Source organism: Lynx rufus, unplaced genomic scaffold, assembly GCF_022079265.1.
Source record: "Lynx rufus isolate CCGP_SWC_20201006 ecotype Redwood Valley unplaced genomic scaffold, mLynRuf1.p SCAF_16, whole genome shotgun sequence".
Classification (NCBI taxonomy): Eukaryota; Metazoa; Chordata; class Mammalia; order Carnivora; family Felidae; genus Lynx; species Lynx rufus.
The window spans coordinates 29017753-29033237 of NW_025814830.1; the positions used below are offsets into that span (position 1 = coordinate 29017753).

Consider the following 15485-nt stretch of genomic DNA (forward strand, 5'->3'; position numbering starts at 1 on the left):
CATCCATCACTCCAATACTATGCAAGCTCACTGGTGGCAGAAGCTGTATGTCAGGGGTCAGCAGACTTTTCCTGTAAAGAGCCAGATGGTAAATACTTTTTGCTTTGCGGGGCATATGGCCCCAAAGTTTCAGGGCAACTTGTACAACGGAACAGAAAAGTTCATCTCATCCTACTCAGAAAGGTTTCTCTATTTACGGCCAGTCACATCAGCTGCGCAAGCGCCCGGTCCTGACTCTCAGCGTGAGCAGAAAACCCGCATGCTGCAGCACCCCACCTTGTCGGACAGGAAGGGGCAAGCCGAGATGCTTGTTATTGTTGGCACTCGTGATTTAATGCTGGCACTAATACCGAGAACCGGGCAGACAGGAAAGAACTCGGGATAAAGAAACGCATTCATTCCACATAATGTGAAACGGCAATAAAAGATCTACAGAAGCTTACAATAGCCAAAAACGCCGGAGTGTCAAAGAGCTGAAGTGCACACACGCTTTTCCTGTCCAATATTTCAACAAAGGACATAGTGAATGCCAGAAGAACTAAGTACCAGTTAGAAGGCGGACAGAAAGGGGAAAAATCACGGCAGTTTTCAAAACTTTTTTACAGAATTGAAAGAATCACCACCTACCTAAATTTTATCAGGTGGTGGTCTGTTAGGCAATGTTGTTGGTAAAACAGATAATGAGCTCATGTTGGACTATCTATAGCTGAGGAATTCGAAATCAGTCTCTCTCATCTATAAAGACAAATAACACGAGTAGCACCAAGGGAGGGTATCAGCAAGAGGCAGACAGAGGAGACGAGAATAAAGATTCAGAGTGATCGCTTTTAAGTCAAATGTGGGGCATCCTACAAATTAATATTGGGCACTCTAAGGACGGACTCCAGTCTCTCAATCAGTCCTTAGACCTTACCAACATGCTTTGTTTTCATCAGCTTAGGAAATAGAGCAGTAGTCAGCAGACTACAGCCGATGGACCAAATCCAGCCTGATGCCTGTTTTGTTTAATAAAGTTTTATTGAGACACAGCCGTGCCCATCTGTCTATGGATTGCCTATGGCTGCTTTCTCTCTACAGTGGTAGAGGTGAACGCTCACCAACAGTGAAGTCTTCTATCCTTTAGATTTCCAGTTCTGGTTTGATTTGTAATGTAGTTTCTCAGAGTTCCTGTCGATTCTAAAGAACTCCTGTTGATTCTAAATCTCAGTTAATCAGGATTTGTTATACAAAATGTACCTATAGCATATATGACACAATTAACAGAAAAAGGCCATAACCTTCTTCCTGTGCAGTCATACAAGTTGTCCTAAATGTTTGGTGGTCTTGTATGTCTGACCATTTCCTTCTTCACGTCTCAGGTTGACTGAGCTGCTCCATTCAATCCATTATAGTATTTTCTCTCAGAGTGTTGTTCCGTTAGGAATATCCACTTAAGCGTGAGAATTATACACTTTATTTTTGGCTCCTCAATGCAAGTATACCTAGGAGGTGCTCAGAAGAAACAGAAGGGAGGCTGCATGAGTTAAAGCTTAACTTTTTTTATTAGCGCAAGCGAGCAATTGCTGGCCTCCTCTGTGAGCATCAGGAAGTAAAGAACAGAGCTTTGTAAAGAGCAAATTGCGTCCGACCAATTTAATTTCCTCCTATGACAGAGTGACAGTCCAAGATGATAAAGAAGAAGGAATAGATATTATCTATATGGGCTCTAGAAAGGCTTTTGATTTCATCCAACATGACATCTTCATCAATAAATTAGGAAGGTCTGGTCCAGATCATGGTGCAGTTAGGTGAAAGCACCCCCCACCCCGCCCCGCCTCCAATGGAAAGGATTCCCTGCAAGTGGGAGCTTGTATGTCCTTCTGGGTTCAGCAGCCCCATCTCGGCATTCTCTTTGGAGGAGGAGTGCCACGCTTGGTGGGTCACCACCAGGAATACTTCTGAAAAGCAGGCAGTGTGTCAAAGTGGAGGTGAGGGTAAGTATGTCCTTAAAAGTGGTGCAGCCAGACCCAAGACAAAGGAAGATGAAGTCAACATGTAGCATAAAAACACTTGGACACGAGAAGGAAAGGAAATGCAAGGTAGGAACGACACCACCGTCACCACTGCAGGACACAGGAAACTCTAGACTCCTAGAATTCTAGCGCTGGCAGGACCTTCCTGTCAAACTGCCCACCTTCCTCATTTCACAGAAGGCCGCCAGCCAGAGAGAAGAAGTATGGTGCTCAGGGCTACAGGGCTGGTCAGTTGCAGGACTGAGACTAGAACTGCTCATCGGTATTCTTTTTACTTTAAACCATCGCTGTTGACTTTTTTATGTATGTCGTGTGTGTGTGTGTGTGTGTGTGTGTGTGTGTGTGTGTATTTTTTAAGTCAAATGTGGGATATCCTACAAATTAATAGTAGGCACTCTAAGCACTGACTATAGTCTCTCAACCAGTCCTTAAACCTTACCAACATGCTTTGTTTTCATCAGCTTAGGAAATAGAGCAGTGGTCAGCAGACTACAGCTGATGGACCAAATCTAGCCTGATGCCTGTTTTGCTAGTTTTACTGAGACACAGTTGGGCCCTACATATGTATATATATATGTATATGTATATATATATATGTATATGTATATGTATGTGTATATGTATATGTATATGTATATATGTGTGTGTATATATCTTTCTTGAGGCATTATTTTGCATATCATACCATTCACCCATTTCAAGCCTACAATTCAGTGATTTTTAGAGTAAATTTGCCAAGTTGTGCACCCATCACCGTAAATCGGTTTGGGAACATTTCCACTGTGTCTCCTCGTGGCATTGAGTGTTAGCTCCTGTCACCAGCTGTCTCCCAGCCGTAGGCAACCACTACTGAGTTGTGAGTCCTAAAGTATGATTCTAGACCTAGTCTAGGAGAAAGACTTTCTGTCTCTACAGATTTGCCCTTTCTGGCCGTCTCCATATATTGGAATCATACAGTATATGGTCTCACGTGTCTGGCTTCTGTCACTTAGCATAATGTTTTTTGCAGTTCGTCCTTGCCACGGCATGGATCAGTGTTTGTCCTCTTTTGTTGCCAAACAGCCCTCCAGTGTATGGATATACTGCGTTTGGGTTATTCACCAATGGTTGGTACACGTTCAGGTTGTTTCTACTTTGGGGCCATTACGAATAATGTTGCTAATAGCATTCACGTATTACTGTTTACGATTTAAATTCGGTAGCTTTTCCCCCTCAAATGGAGGCTAAATTTTCCAGCAGATGTGTCTTCTTCCCTTACTCTTTCTTCCTCCAGATATGGACAGTAGAGTTCCCACAGACAGCAACCAAAGTTACTATTAATGTTCTAATAAATAGCCTCAGGGGGTTAAATAGTCCAGAGAAGAAAAGGCCTGTTAATCTAATAGCAGTGTTTTATTCCAGGATGGCTTATGAGAAACTGGTAGCCAAATGCCCTCCATCTTCATGGAAAGTAAAGGAGGGGAACTGGATCTAAACCTCAGTGAAAGCCACTTCCGCTGGGCCTGAGGAGGCGTGTTTTATGTGGCGGTGGCTGCTATCAGGTTAATTTGCAATATTATAAAAACAAAGCCCATGCAATTTCCTCTGAGAGGAGCTCATGTGAATGGATTCCAATCTGTCCGAGGCCAGATGGCCCTGTGATCCCCTAAAAGGAAGATGGTCCTTTTGTGGTGCTTTCTCCTGTGTGGTTAGGGAAGACATTCGGCCTTTGGTGTTCGCAGAGGCCACTTCATTGTGCCCATGAGACCAGTTATTGGAGTCGCTGTGTCATAAAACCAGTTGTTGGGAGTGTTCTACACAAACCACTGGGTGTGGCAGAAGGACATCGCTCCCATGTCCTGAACAGAGCAGTGTCCCCCAGCTACTGTTCTCTCCCTGACACTGGCTAGAACAATCATAATTCAATTCTAGAATTGCACAACTTACAAAGTAATTTCACATCTCATCTCTTTTCGACTTTATACACGAGCTTCGGCAGCTCCCGCTGAGAGGTAGACTGTCACCTGGCGGTTCAAAGCCTTTTCCAGCCTGAGTCTGTTCTGCGGATCTGTCGTTATGGCCTGTCGTGCCGGGCAAGGGACTGTCATCACGTTGGTCTGTCACTTAAAGACCACGCATCCTGTTAGCTCCTCTGTATTTTTACTACGCTGTCCCTTCACATCCGTCGTCTGTTTGAGGAACTCTGGCTTGCACTGTAGTCAGGCCTGCACATTACCTCGTGTGTAGGTAAATGCTCTCCTTGGCAGAATTCATCGCACCCCTTTCGGGCACCCACCATGCTTGATAATACAGCACCATACCTTTCCTCAGTAGCCTACCTTCCCTGAATTTTTCTTTACTCATCACGACTATTTTGTCTTTCAAAGGAATTCTGTGATACCTAAATACCAAAGAATACTATATGCAGATGTAATAGTTTAGTATTAATAGTATAAATGTGAACATAGATGTCAGGTTATAATTACAACTAGTTTTCGGGGGGCGTCCTCGATCCTTGAGCACGGCAGTCCTGATGGGTTCACCTCTGGATCCTAAACACTGAGCCCACGTCCTGATACCTAACAAACGACCCTGAGTCATTAGGAAATAGGCAGAGAGATGGTATTAACCATCGTTTTGCAGATTTGAAATTGATTCCCAAAATGCTAAGCAATGTGGTGGTTTAGTTATTATGTCCTGGCCACCTTTCCTAGAGTTCACTGGTAGACCTTCCAGAGACTTCTGACAGGCTGGTGCCCTCCCTCTCTAGCTAGCATCAAAGATAGGGTCTCTCAAAGTATTGTGCGGGACTGCTCGTCATAGACTGACTTTGGATGCTTACTGAAAAAAATCAAACCAAATCTCCCAAATGCAACAAAAGCCAGACCCAAGATCAGAAATGAGAGGACAGTCTATTATCATTAGGGAAACGCACATCAAAACCGTAATGAGATGTTAGCACCTCGTACTCATTACGACTGCCGCCCGTCAGGATGGCTGGAAGGAAGGGAGGGCAGGAAGGAGTGTTGTGGAAAACAGTATGGAGGTTCTTCAAAAAATTAGACACCGAGTTACCATATGACCCGACACTTCTGCTTCTGGGTATATATTCCAAAAGAACTGAAGGCGGGAACTTGAAGAAATACGTGTCCACCCACATTTGTAGCATTATTCACAAAAGCCAAAAAGGGGAAGCAACCTTTTGGTTGCTTCCCAACAGACGAGTGGATAGGCAAAATGTGTTCCGTACATACAGTGGAATATTGTTTAGCTTTGAAAAGGAAATAAATTCTGACACATGCTACCACACGGATGGACCTTGAACACATCATGCTGGGTGAAATAAGCTAGTCACAAAGGGACAAATCCTATGTGATTCCTCTTACACGAGGTACCCTAGAACAGTCAAGTTCATGGAGACAAAAAGTAAGAATAGTGGTTGTCGGGGCCTGGCAGGAGGTAGGAACAGGGAGTTAGTGTTTAATGGGGACAGAACTTCAGTTTGGGAAGATGAAAAGTTTTCTGGAGATGGGTGGTGGTGATGGTCGCACGATAATATGAAGGTGCCTCATGCCATGGAACTGAGCTCTTAAAAACAGGATGGTGAATTCTATGTTATATGTATTCCACCACAGTTTTTAGAAATGTAATTCAAATTTTAAAAACAGGGCGCCAAGAGGTGTGTACTGTTTGACTCCATATATTTAAGGTACAGCAATTGATCGATGGTGTTCGTCATCAGAATAGTGGTTACCCTTGGGCGGGACGAGGCTCTGGGGGTGGTAATATTCTATCTCTTGATCTGGCTGTGAAGATATGGGCGTGCACAGTGTGTGAAATTCTCTGAGCTCTACATATGCCTGTTACACTTCAGAAAAGACTCCAAAAATGTACATCATGAGCCCGACAGCAGGCTACAGAATCAGAATCTCTGAGGATGGGACCTAGGGACCCTGCATCTTAATCCCCCTACCCTCTTCCAAGTTTTTCTTAAGAACGCTGGACTTGGGGAATCTTTGCCAAAGGAGAGGGATTAGGGAACTGTCCTCCCGATGATCAAGAATTCTGTTCTGCTCTAACAACAAATCTTCCTTAGGAAAGACATGCTTGACATTTTTGAGTCACTTAGCTTCTGTTGGGGAAATGCACTGTCATCTTTCAGATGTGGAGAAGTCAATGATGTATAGAATCATGTATTTTAATATATTACATTTTAAAATAGTATTTTTGGTAATTCGTCATGCACACAATAGCTTACGAATATTTTACTGAGGTGCTGTAAAAACTGGCAGGTGCTAGGACCTAATGGAAATCAAGTATTCAGTAGGAGGGGAGACATAGCACCATGGGGCGTGGTGCCCTGTTAGCAGGTACAGAAAAGCCAGTTCTTCCACCTATAAGCTAATGAGACTCCATTTCAGCTCTCTCCACGCCACCTGCAAGGTATCAGCAGCTTTTACACTTGCTTGTTAAACCAAAAGCATGTTTCTGGCAAAGGCTTTATTGGAAGGGGCTGATCGGGGTCTTGGGGAAGCTCTTGGAGGCCTTCTTGGAGGAGGCGGTCAGAGAAGAGGAGGAGGAGGTGGAGGAGGAAGAAATATTGGCGGCATAGTTGGAGGAATTGTGAATTTCATCAGCGAGGCTGCCGCAGCTCAGTACACCCCAGAACCCCCTCCCACTCAGCAGCATTTCACCAACGTGGAGGCCAACGAAAGTGAGGAAGTTCGTCGGTTTCGGCAACAGTTTGCACAGCTGGCTGGGCCGGACATGGAGGTGGGTGCCACCGACCTAATGAATATTCTCAACAAAGTCCTTTCTAAGCACAAGGACCTGAAGACCGACGGCTTTAGTCTTGACACCTGCCGGAGCATCGTGTCTGTGATGGACAGTGACACGACCGGCAAGCTGGGCTTCGAAGAATTTAAGTACCTCTGGAACAACATCAAGAAATGGCAGTGCGTTTATAAGCAGTATGACAGGGACCATTCTGGGTCTCTGGGAAGTTCTCAGCTGCGAGGGGCTCTCCAGGCAGCAGGTTTCCAGCTAAACGAGCAACTTTACCAGATGATCATCCGCCGGTACGCCGACGAGGATGGAAGCATGGATTTCAACAATTTCATCAGCTGCCTGGTCCGCCTGGATGCCATGTTCCGTGCCTTCAAGTCTCTGGATAGCGATGCAGGCGGCCTGGTTCAGGTGTCCATCCAAGAATGGCTGCAGCTGACCATGTATTCCTGAAGCGGGCAGCGAGAAGCCAGCGCCCTCCCGGAGGACGGGACCGCCAAGAGCCTAGCCGCGCCGTCTGCACGGTGGCTGATACCCTGCCCGACAGCTGTCACTTCCTGCGAGCTCTTGCACCGGCCTGAATGCTTCTGAACTGGGGCGGCCCTTTAAACAGCTTCATTAAAACAGATTTTTTTTTTTATGAAGGATGTTCTGAGTGGTTTGTATGTCAGCTTTTTTTTTTTTTAAATCAAATTTTTTTTTCAACGTCTATTTATTTTTGGGACAGAGAGAGACAGAGCATGAACGGGGGAGGGGCAGAGAGAGAGGGAGACACAGAATCGGAAACAGGCTCCAGGCTCTGAGCCATCAGCCCAGAGCCCGACGCGGGGCTCGAACTCACGGACCACGAGATGGTGACCTGGCTGAAGTCGGACGCTTAACCGACTGCGCCACCCAGGCACCCCTGTTAGCTTTTCGAGGTACCGGACATATATGGACAGATGCATGCGTGCTGTGGGGCGGGGCGGGGCAGAGCCCCAGCGGAGTAGATTTTAACAGGCCGTCGCTTATTTGGCGAGTGAGTTCCAAGGAGCAGGAAATTTGTTGTTATTGAGAGTGAAATTTTGAAAAACTCCTGGAATAAATCAAAAAAGCCCTCCAGAGATCTGTTTTCCCTTTAAAAAGGTGAGGAGGAGGAAAGTTCAAAATCTGTTTTCCTCTCATTTCACATCTGCTCTTTACATTATGTAAGAAAAAAAAAAGATGTGTTCCTGGAAACCTATTTAACTGTATAGGAGCAGGTTCAGAAATGAGGAAAGAAGCAGTTTCACAGGAGGGGGGTAGATACATGTAGCTCTCTAACATTCCAGAATTCTTTTATTCCTGTTTCTCTAGTAAAATAAGCATGCGGCAACCTTGTTTTGATGTATTTGTAAAGAGGGTCAGGGCATTGGAGAATGAAGGGCGGACCTGTAATCCGAAATGTCACTCTTAATCATTCTTACACCCACGTATACAAAATCAGGCATGCCAAGTTCATGTTGGCTGGCTCTTGTCATGTCTTGCCCTGCCTCAGAGCTAGGAATATTTGTTTTGCTCCTCTTAGAAAACTGCAGATGGAAGAGAAGTAAGCAAAGAAAAACAAAACAAAAGTAGAGCTTACCTAAATTGCCGTCAGTTATTTGGAATATAAAGCAATATAGAGATACATAAAGATTTATAAATATTGTTGACTATTATTATTATAGTGGTTCGCAGCCCTGACTGCAATTCAGAATCAGAGAGAACTCTTCACCGGATACTGATATCTGACTCCCTTTCCAAATGAGTTAGAGAAAAATCTATCTCTAGAGGTAGGGCCCAGAGAAGAGGTTTATTATTATTATTATTATTATTATTATTACTATTATTATTATTTTTAAATGTTTATGTATTTTTGAGGGAGAAAGAGAGACAGAACACGAGTGGGGAAGGGGCAGAGAAAGAGAGAGAGAGAGAGAGACAGAATCCGAAGTAGGCTCCAGGCTCTGAGCTGTCAGCACAGAGCCCGTAGCAAGGCTCGGACCCATGAACCATGACCCGAGCTAAAGTCGGACCCTTAACCGACTGAGCCACCCAGGGGCCCTGGAGAGATGAGTACTTTTAAAGCTCCCCCAGATGATTCCAGCAAGCATCCACGGTTGCCAGGCAGGGCAGTCGTGCTTTCTTGCGTGTGGCCGTCGGTTTGGCTCTTTCATTTTGATTCAGGTGATTATGGTGGGGCAGGCAGGATCCAGTAGACTCAGCTACGGGGGCTGCAAGGGCAACCGCCCAGTCCCCTCGCCTGCTGTTTAATTGGCTTCTACCCTTCCTGCTTCTCTGGCTTTTCATGCGTTCCCCCTCTCTCCAAGGCTACCTTGGAGGGTCCTCCTGAGGTTGAAGATAAATTCTTCCTTCCTCTGTTGACTCATTTAGAGGAGAGTTTAACTATAGACCCGACGTAACTTCCCTGTTAACAGCCCGCGGCTGCCTGGGAGCAATCCCCAGTGAAATCAGGAGAGGTCGGCATTTGGCCTCTTTGCTCACCATCATCACCATCATATCATATTTATGCACCACCACATGCGTATAATCCTGCCCTGAACCAAGCACAGAGACCGCCACGTCCACCTTCCGCCAGGGGCTTTGTAACTTAAGCCTGCTCTGGTGTGCTGCTTAGACCAGGTATGGTCATATCAGAATGAGGCTGCCGCCAGCAACCACATGTTAATGTCAGGATCCCTATTTTACAGTCCGCCCATTCAGATGTTAGGCATGAGCGTAGGAATATAGCCAAGAAAGGGGAAAGCCGCCAAGATGCCTTTTAAGGTCTCAGAATGTTAAGCTTATTATTTAACCTTTCTGCGTGATGGTTGTAGAAAGGGCAGCATGACTGCACTGCACTTTTTTTTTTTTTTAATTTTTTTTTTTTCAACGTTTATTTATTTTTTGGGACAGAGAGAGACAGCATGAACGGGGGAGGGGCAGAGAGAGAGGGAGACACAGAATCGGAAACAGGCTCCAGGCTCTGAGCCATCAGCCCAGAGCCTGACGCGGGGCTCGAACTCCCGGACCGCGAGATCGTGACCTGGCTGAAGTCGGACGCATAACCGACTGCGCCACCCAGGCGCCCCTGCACTGCACTTTTTTTTCCTCACTTAATTCTAAATATTTTCTGGAAGTTAAGACAGTTACCTCAAGTGGGAGGCAGTATTAAGTATTTTTCTTGCTCCTCACGGGTCAAGGGATTATCTGCCCTTATGATTCTCTTCCTGACTGCACAGGGCAGAACATCCCACAGTTACTTACATTTCTCTTCTCTTCTCTTCTGAATTTGTAGAACATTTGTACAGATAACCCCAGTCACTAGAGTAGACATTGGAAAATCCAATCCAAGCTCTGGATTTTTTTAAGTACCCCAAACTTTGGCATTGTGCAAAAGCAATAGCCGCTAGTAATTGAATTTCTTAGTTTTTATCCAACAGTTGATGTTTTAATTTTTTTTATGTTTATTTATTTTTGAGAGAGAGAGAGACAAAGAGCATGAGCAGGGAAGGGGCAGAGAGAGAGGGAGACACAGAATCTGAAACAGGCTCCAGGCTCCGAGCTGTCAGCACAGAGCCTGATGCGGGGCTCGAACTCGTGAACTGTGAGATCATGACCTGAGCTGAAGTCGGACGCTCAACCGACTGAGCCACACAGGTGCCCCAAATGTTCTTTTTTCTTAATGTTTATTTATTTTTAGAGAGAGAGAGAGAGAGAGAGAGAGCGAGCATGAATGGGGGGAGGGGCAGAGAGAGGGAGTCGCAGAATTCGAAGCAGGGTCCAGGCTTTGAGCCATCAGCACAGAGCCCGATACAGGGCTTGAATTCACAGACTGTGAGGTCATGACCTGAGCCGAGGTCGGGTGCTCAACCTACTGAGCCACATAGGAGCCCTTAAAGGCACATTTTCTTTTTCTTTTTTTTTTTTTTTTCAACGTTTATTTATTTTTGGGACAGAGAGAGACAGAGCATGAACGGGGGAGGGGCAGAGAGAGAGGGAGACACAGAATCGGAAACAGGCTCCAGGCTCTGAGCCATCGGCCCAGAGCCCGACGCGGGGCTCGAACTCACGGATCGCGAGATCGTGACCTGGCTGAAGTCGGACGCTTAACCGACTGCGCCACCCAGGCGCCCCTAAAGGCACATTTTCAATGTAAAAGGGAGTATTTATGTGATACACTTTTTTAAATTTACCATTTCTACATGGAAGACTACTTATAACCTAAGACAGAGGTCTTTGATTCATATCATTTCATCCCATTATTTTTCAATTTCTAACATTAAGCTATACGATCAATGTTTTAAGTTGAAAATAATACCCAGTGGGGCGCCTGCGTGGCTCGGCTAAGCATCTGATTCTTGATTCCAGCTCAGGTCATGATCTCATGGTTTGTGGGACAGAGCCCCGAGTCAGGCTTTGCATTGACAGTGCAGAGCCTGCTTAGGATTCTCTCTCCCTCTTTCTGCCCCTCCCCTGCTCACTCTCTCTCTCTCTCTCTCTCTCTCTCTCAAACTAAATAAATCAATGAATGTTTTTTAAAAAGAGAAAAGAATACTCGGCGATTTTAAAAAAGCAAGTGAAATTGTACCATCTACACTTTTTAATTTCAAAATCTGCCACTTGGTTTTGAAAAACATCTTTATCTTGATATAATCATTGGATTCTGTAACCTGTAACAACAGGAAAAAGAACTACACGCTCTGTACCTAAGGAAAGCAAACCTCTGAGAATGTTCAAAATGTATACATCATCTTAAAGGTCACTTAAAATATCTTTTGAGTAGTAGTGCTTGTGTTTTTAAAAACTGTTTTTTTAAGTCAGAAATTCCATCAGTAATATTGCGCAACTAACCCATGGTGGGGTCTTAAAAAATATTCACAGATGCAGGGTCCTGATATTTAACATGTTTATTGATCTTGAGGTGCTTTTAGAATCACTTCTTAAAAGTGTCTGCATTTAATGCTAAGTGGATTAAAGCAATTTAATTCCTGGAAAATTGGTAATACAATTACATATGTGGGTAGAAATACGCTCTTAATAAGAATATTTGAGCCAACAGAATGCCTCTCCCCAGAATCCTCTGGGAAACTGAGAATTTACTGTATTTTAATAATAGAACTCCTTTGGATTTGTAGAGTATCTTCAAGGACCCAAGGCCTTTTTCTGTTGACTGCTGCATAGTAAGTTCTGTTTTTATGGAAGCATTTCTAAATTATTTTGATGGTATTGACAATCTCTCACCTTCAGGGGTGGTACCAATGATAACATACCAAAGAGAATATAGTCCTGTCCTTGGGGGTTTGCCATTTCAAAATGTATTCACACCCATATCCTTAAATGTTGCTGGACTTCAAATGTTGTTAAACATACCTGCTTCTGTAGAAATAAAAATGTTGAACGAATCCAACTATGAAAAGCTTTAGGGAACGGATACCTGAGAATCAGATGCAGGAAAATCACCATTTGTCCCTTCTGCAATTTTAAATGTTTGAACATGTGGTTTGGAACTTCCCGCTGGTCCTAGAAGCTAGTGTCGAGTGACGGTGGGACTGGCAGGGCTCTGGGGTGCCGTGAGGTCACGGTGACCGTCAGCCCTCACTTCCATGCTCTTCTGATCCTGCTGACCACCAGGGAAGGGACGGGGCCCACCGTCTGGAGCTTCGTCCAGGCTTGGTCACCCCTTCTGTTTGCAGTGATCCAGCGCAAATCCGTGGTTCCTACTCGGGGCTGTCCTGGCCTCCAGATTAGGACAGATTACGGAGGGATTAGGGTCTCCTTCCAGAAAGCTGGTCTCCTCCTTCTAAATGTGGCCCTGAAATATTCTCAAGCCTAGATTTTTTTTTAAGTGTCTAATTTTTCCAGAGAAGTTCAATAGGTTTTTAAAGAATTAACCCCACAGATCTGAGGGTTAATCTTTATCCCGGAACTGATTTGAAATTAAAAAATGAAAGGAGTGTCCCTCACGGTATACTTTTTTATTATTTGTTTTTTGAATCTATTTTATTAAACTACTTGCTTTAATTTGAATGATTCGGAATCCAGTTACCTAAATTTTAATTGTAGTTGATGATAATAGCAAGTTTTGTGATGTCAAGTGAAGTGGGATAGAGCCCCACGTCGGTGCAGAGCCTGCTTGGGATTCTCTCTCTGCCCCTCCCCTGCTCGCACTCTCTCTCTCTCTCTTTCTCTCTCAAAATAAAAAATAAATAAATAAATAAATAAATAAATAAATAAATAAATATTTTTTAAAAAGAGAAAAGAATACTCAGTGATTTTTAAAAATCATGTGAAATTATGCCATCTACATTTTTAAACGTCAAAGTCTCCCATTTTTTTATTAGTAAAAATGAATTCGTTTTTTTATTAGTAAAACTGAATTAGTCAAATGGATGATTTCTAAGGTTCCTTCCAGTTCCAAGTCTTATTATTTTTAATTTGGAACCTTAACAATGTATCGTTTTATTCATCCAATAATAAAACACCTAAGAATGATTTCCACACTGCTTTCCCCTCCTTACACTACTACGATGAAAATGTAACATATAATTTCTCATGTGTCTGATTAGCAAGGTCTGCTTTAACATCCTTTATCAAGGGTCTGCTTCTTTTTGTCAGCCAAGACCACTCCTAGAGAAGAGGTCCAGAACATTACCTTGTTTTGTGAATAGTGGTAATGTGAAGAGTCCTTTATATTTCTCTTTGTCCCTCCAAAAAATGAGTTCTGATACTTGACCTGTGTTTTACGTAGGGTTCGGTGGTAAAGATAAAAATTGGATGCCTCACAATAGAGACACAACATAAATTTAAAAGCACAGGCCCAGGCACACAATCTATGACGTCTTCAGTGTCCACAGACCATTCTTCTGTCCGTTCTTCCAAATTTCTATCCGAGGCCCTGTGTTGCTTCATCAAGAAAGCCACCTGCGGAACAAATGTGCCTATATTGAATAATACATCTACGGTTTGGAAAGCTGCTCTGCTCAGCCTCTAAGGCTAATGAACAGCAGCTCTCCATGGTGCATAAGGAAGTAAACTGGTGCTGGCCCAAGAAGAAAATGATGTCACTTAAAACTCTACCATTCTAAAATTTCTGGGGTGATGAAAATGTCATAGATACTGATTGTGGCAGTGGTGGTTACCCTGGTGTATGCATTTGTCAAAACACCTTAACTGCACATTTAAAATGGGTGCTTTTCAGCACTTTCAACGATAGCCAAATGACAGACAGAGCCTCAATGTCCATCAACTGACGAATGGATAAAGCAATTGTGGTTTATATACACAATGGAATATTATGTGGCAATGAGAAAGAATGAAATCTGGCCCTTTGTAGCCACGTGGATGGAACTGGAGAGTGTGATGCTAAGTGAAATAAGTCAGACAGAGAAAGACAGATACCATATGTTTTCACTCATGTGTGGACCCTGAGAAACTTAACAGAAGACCATGGGGAGGGGAAGGAGAAAAAGAAAAAAGGTTAGAGAGGGAGGGAGCCAAACCATAAGAGACTCTTAAAAAGTGAGAACAAACTGAGGGTTGATGGGGGGGGGGGGTTGGGAGGGAGGGATGGGTGGGTGATGGGCATTGAGGAGGCACCTGTTGGGATGAGCACTGGGTGTTGTATGGAAACCCATGTGACAATAAATTTCATATTAAAAAAAAATAAAATGGGTGCTTTTCATCAAATGTAAATGATACATTTTCTTAAGTCAACTTTTTTTCAAACAAACTGATTCAAGAAAAGGAAGAAATCGCCTTTGTAGATAACCAGACAAAAATGGAAGTCAGAGGACCTGAGTTTTTGTCTCCGGAATAAACCGTGTTACTTAAGGGAAGTCTTGAAATATCTTTGTTTCTATTTTCTCTGATGGGAAAGGGAAGTTAAATTGCTTCTCCTTTTAGTTCCCACCCTGCAGTAAGATAAAGCAGCATGCAAAAAGTGACTCTTGATCCTTTGAGTCCTGGTTGCTTCCAGAAGCTGGCAAAAGCTGCAATTTTCTTTCGTAGAAAAATGCACACACACAAACTGCACACCGTTTCAGGGGCTTCACGGCCTCCCCTTTCCCCAAGCTCATCCGTGGAACCCCAGTGAAGAGCACTTACTTCAGTTCTATTTGTTTATTTTTAAAGTTTTTACTTATTTATTTTTTAGAGAGAGAGAGAGCGTGCAAGGGGGAGAGGGAGAGAGAGAATCCCAAGCAGGTTCCACACTGTCGGCACGTAGCCCGACGTGGGGCTTGATCTCATGAACCGTGGGATCGTGACCTGAGCTGAAATCCAGAGTCAGACGCTTCGCCATCTGAGCCACCAGGCGCTTTAGTTTTTCAAGTGAACTCAAAGTAGGTAAGAGTCAAGGAGAAAAAGCAGTATTGTTTCTAGTGCCTACCTATGTGCGCTAAGCACTGGAAATACAGTGCCGCACAGAGAAAGCAATCCTTGCCCTAGAGGAGTTCCTGATGGTCGAAATGTAGATACTCGGCCACAGGTAAAGCTTACGCTCTTGGTGATGCCGAACACCGTTTGTTCAAGTGCGAAGTACCACGCTAGCTCTATTGTTACCAGTTCACACTTTATCTGGGAATTCATCACTTGAAGACTTTGTGCCGCCCAAGTGCTTCTAAGACCCTGGGGTTATAATCGCAGGGGCCTCTTTGCAGTTCTCGGAATCTCCTTCTCCCCACTTCGGCCTCAGCGTTCCTGTCTAGA

General features: G+C 44.1%; 2 protein-coding genes across 3 annotated transcripts in view; both read left to right on the forward strand.

Moving 5' to 3' along the window:
* LPCAT2 (lysophosphatidylcholine acyltransferase 2) overlaps positions 1-15485 on the forward strand; it is a 72035-nt gene that overhangs the window by 46124 nt on the left and 10426 nt on the right. The window lies entirely within an intron of this gene.
* On the forward strand, positions 2604-7423 carry CAPNS2 (calpain small subunit 2). Its single transcript, XM_047078423.1, has one exon. The coding sequence runs from the start codon at positions 6474-6476 to the stop codon at positions 7227-7229; it is 756 nt and encodes a 251-aa protein (XP_046934379.1). The 5' UTR covers positions 2604-6473; the 3' UTR covers positions 7230-7423.

Coding starts and splice junctions, on each gene's coding strand:
- CAPNS2 (XM_047078423.1), top strand. CDS start 6,474: ATGTTTCTGGCAAAGGCTTTATTGGAAGGGGCTGATCGGGGTCTTGGG.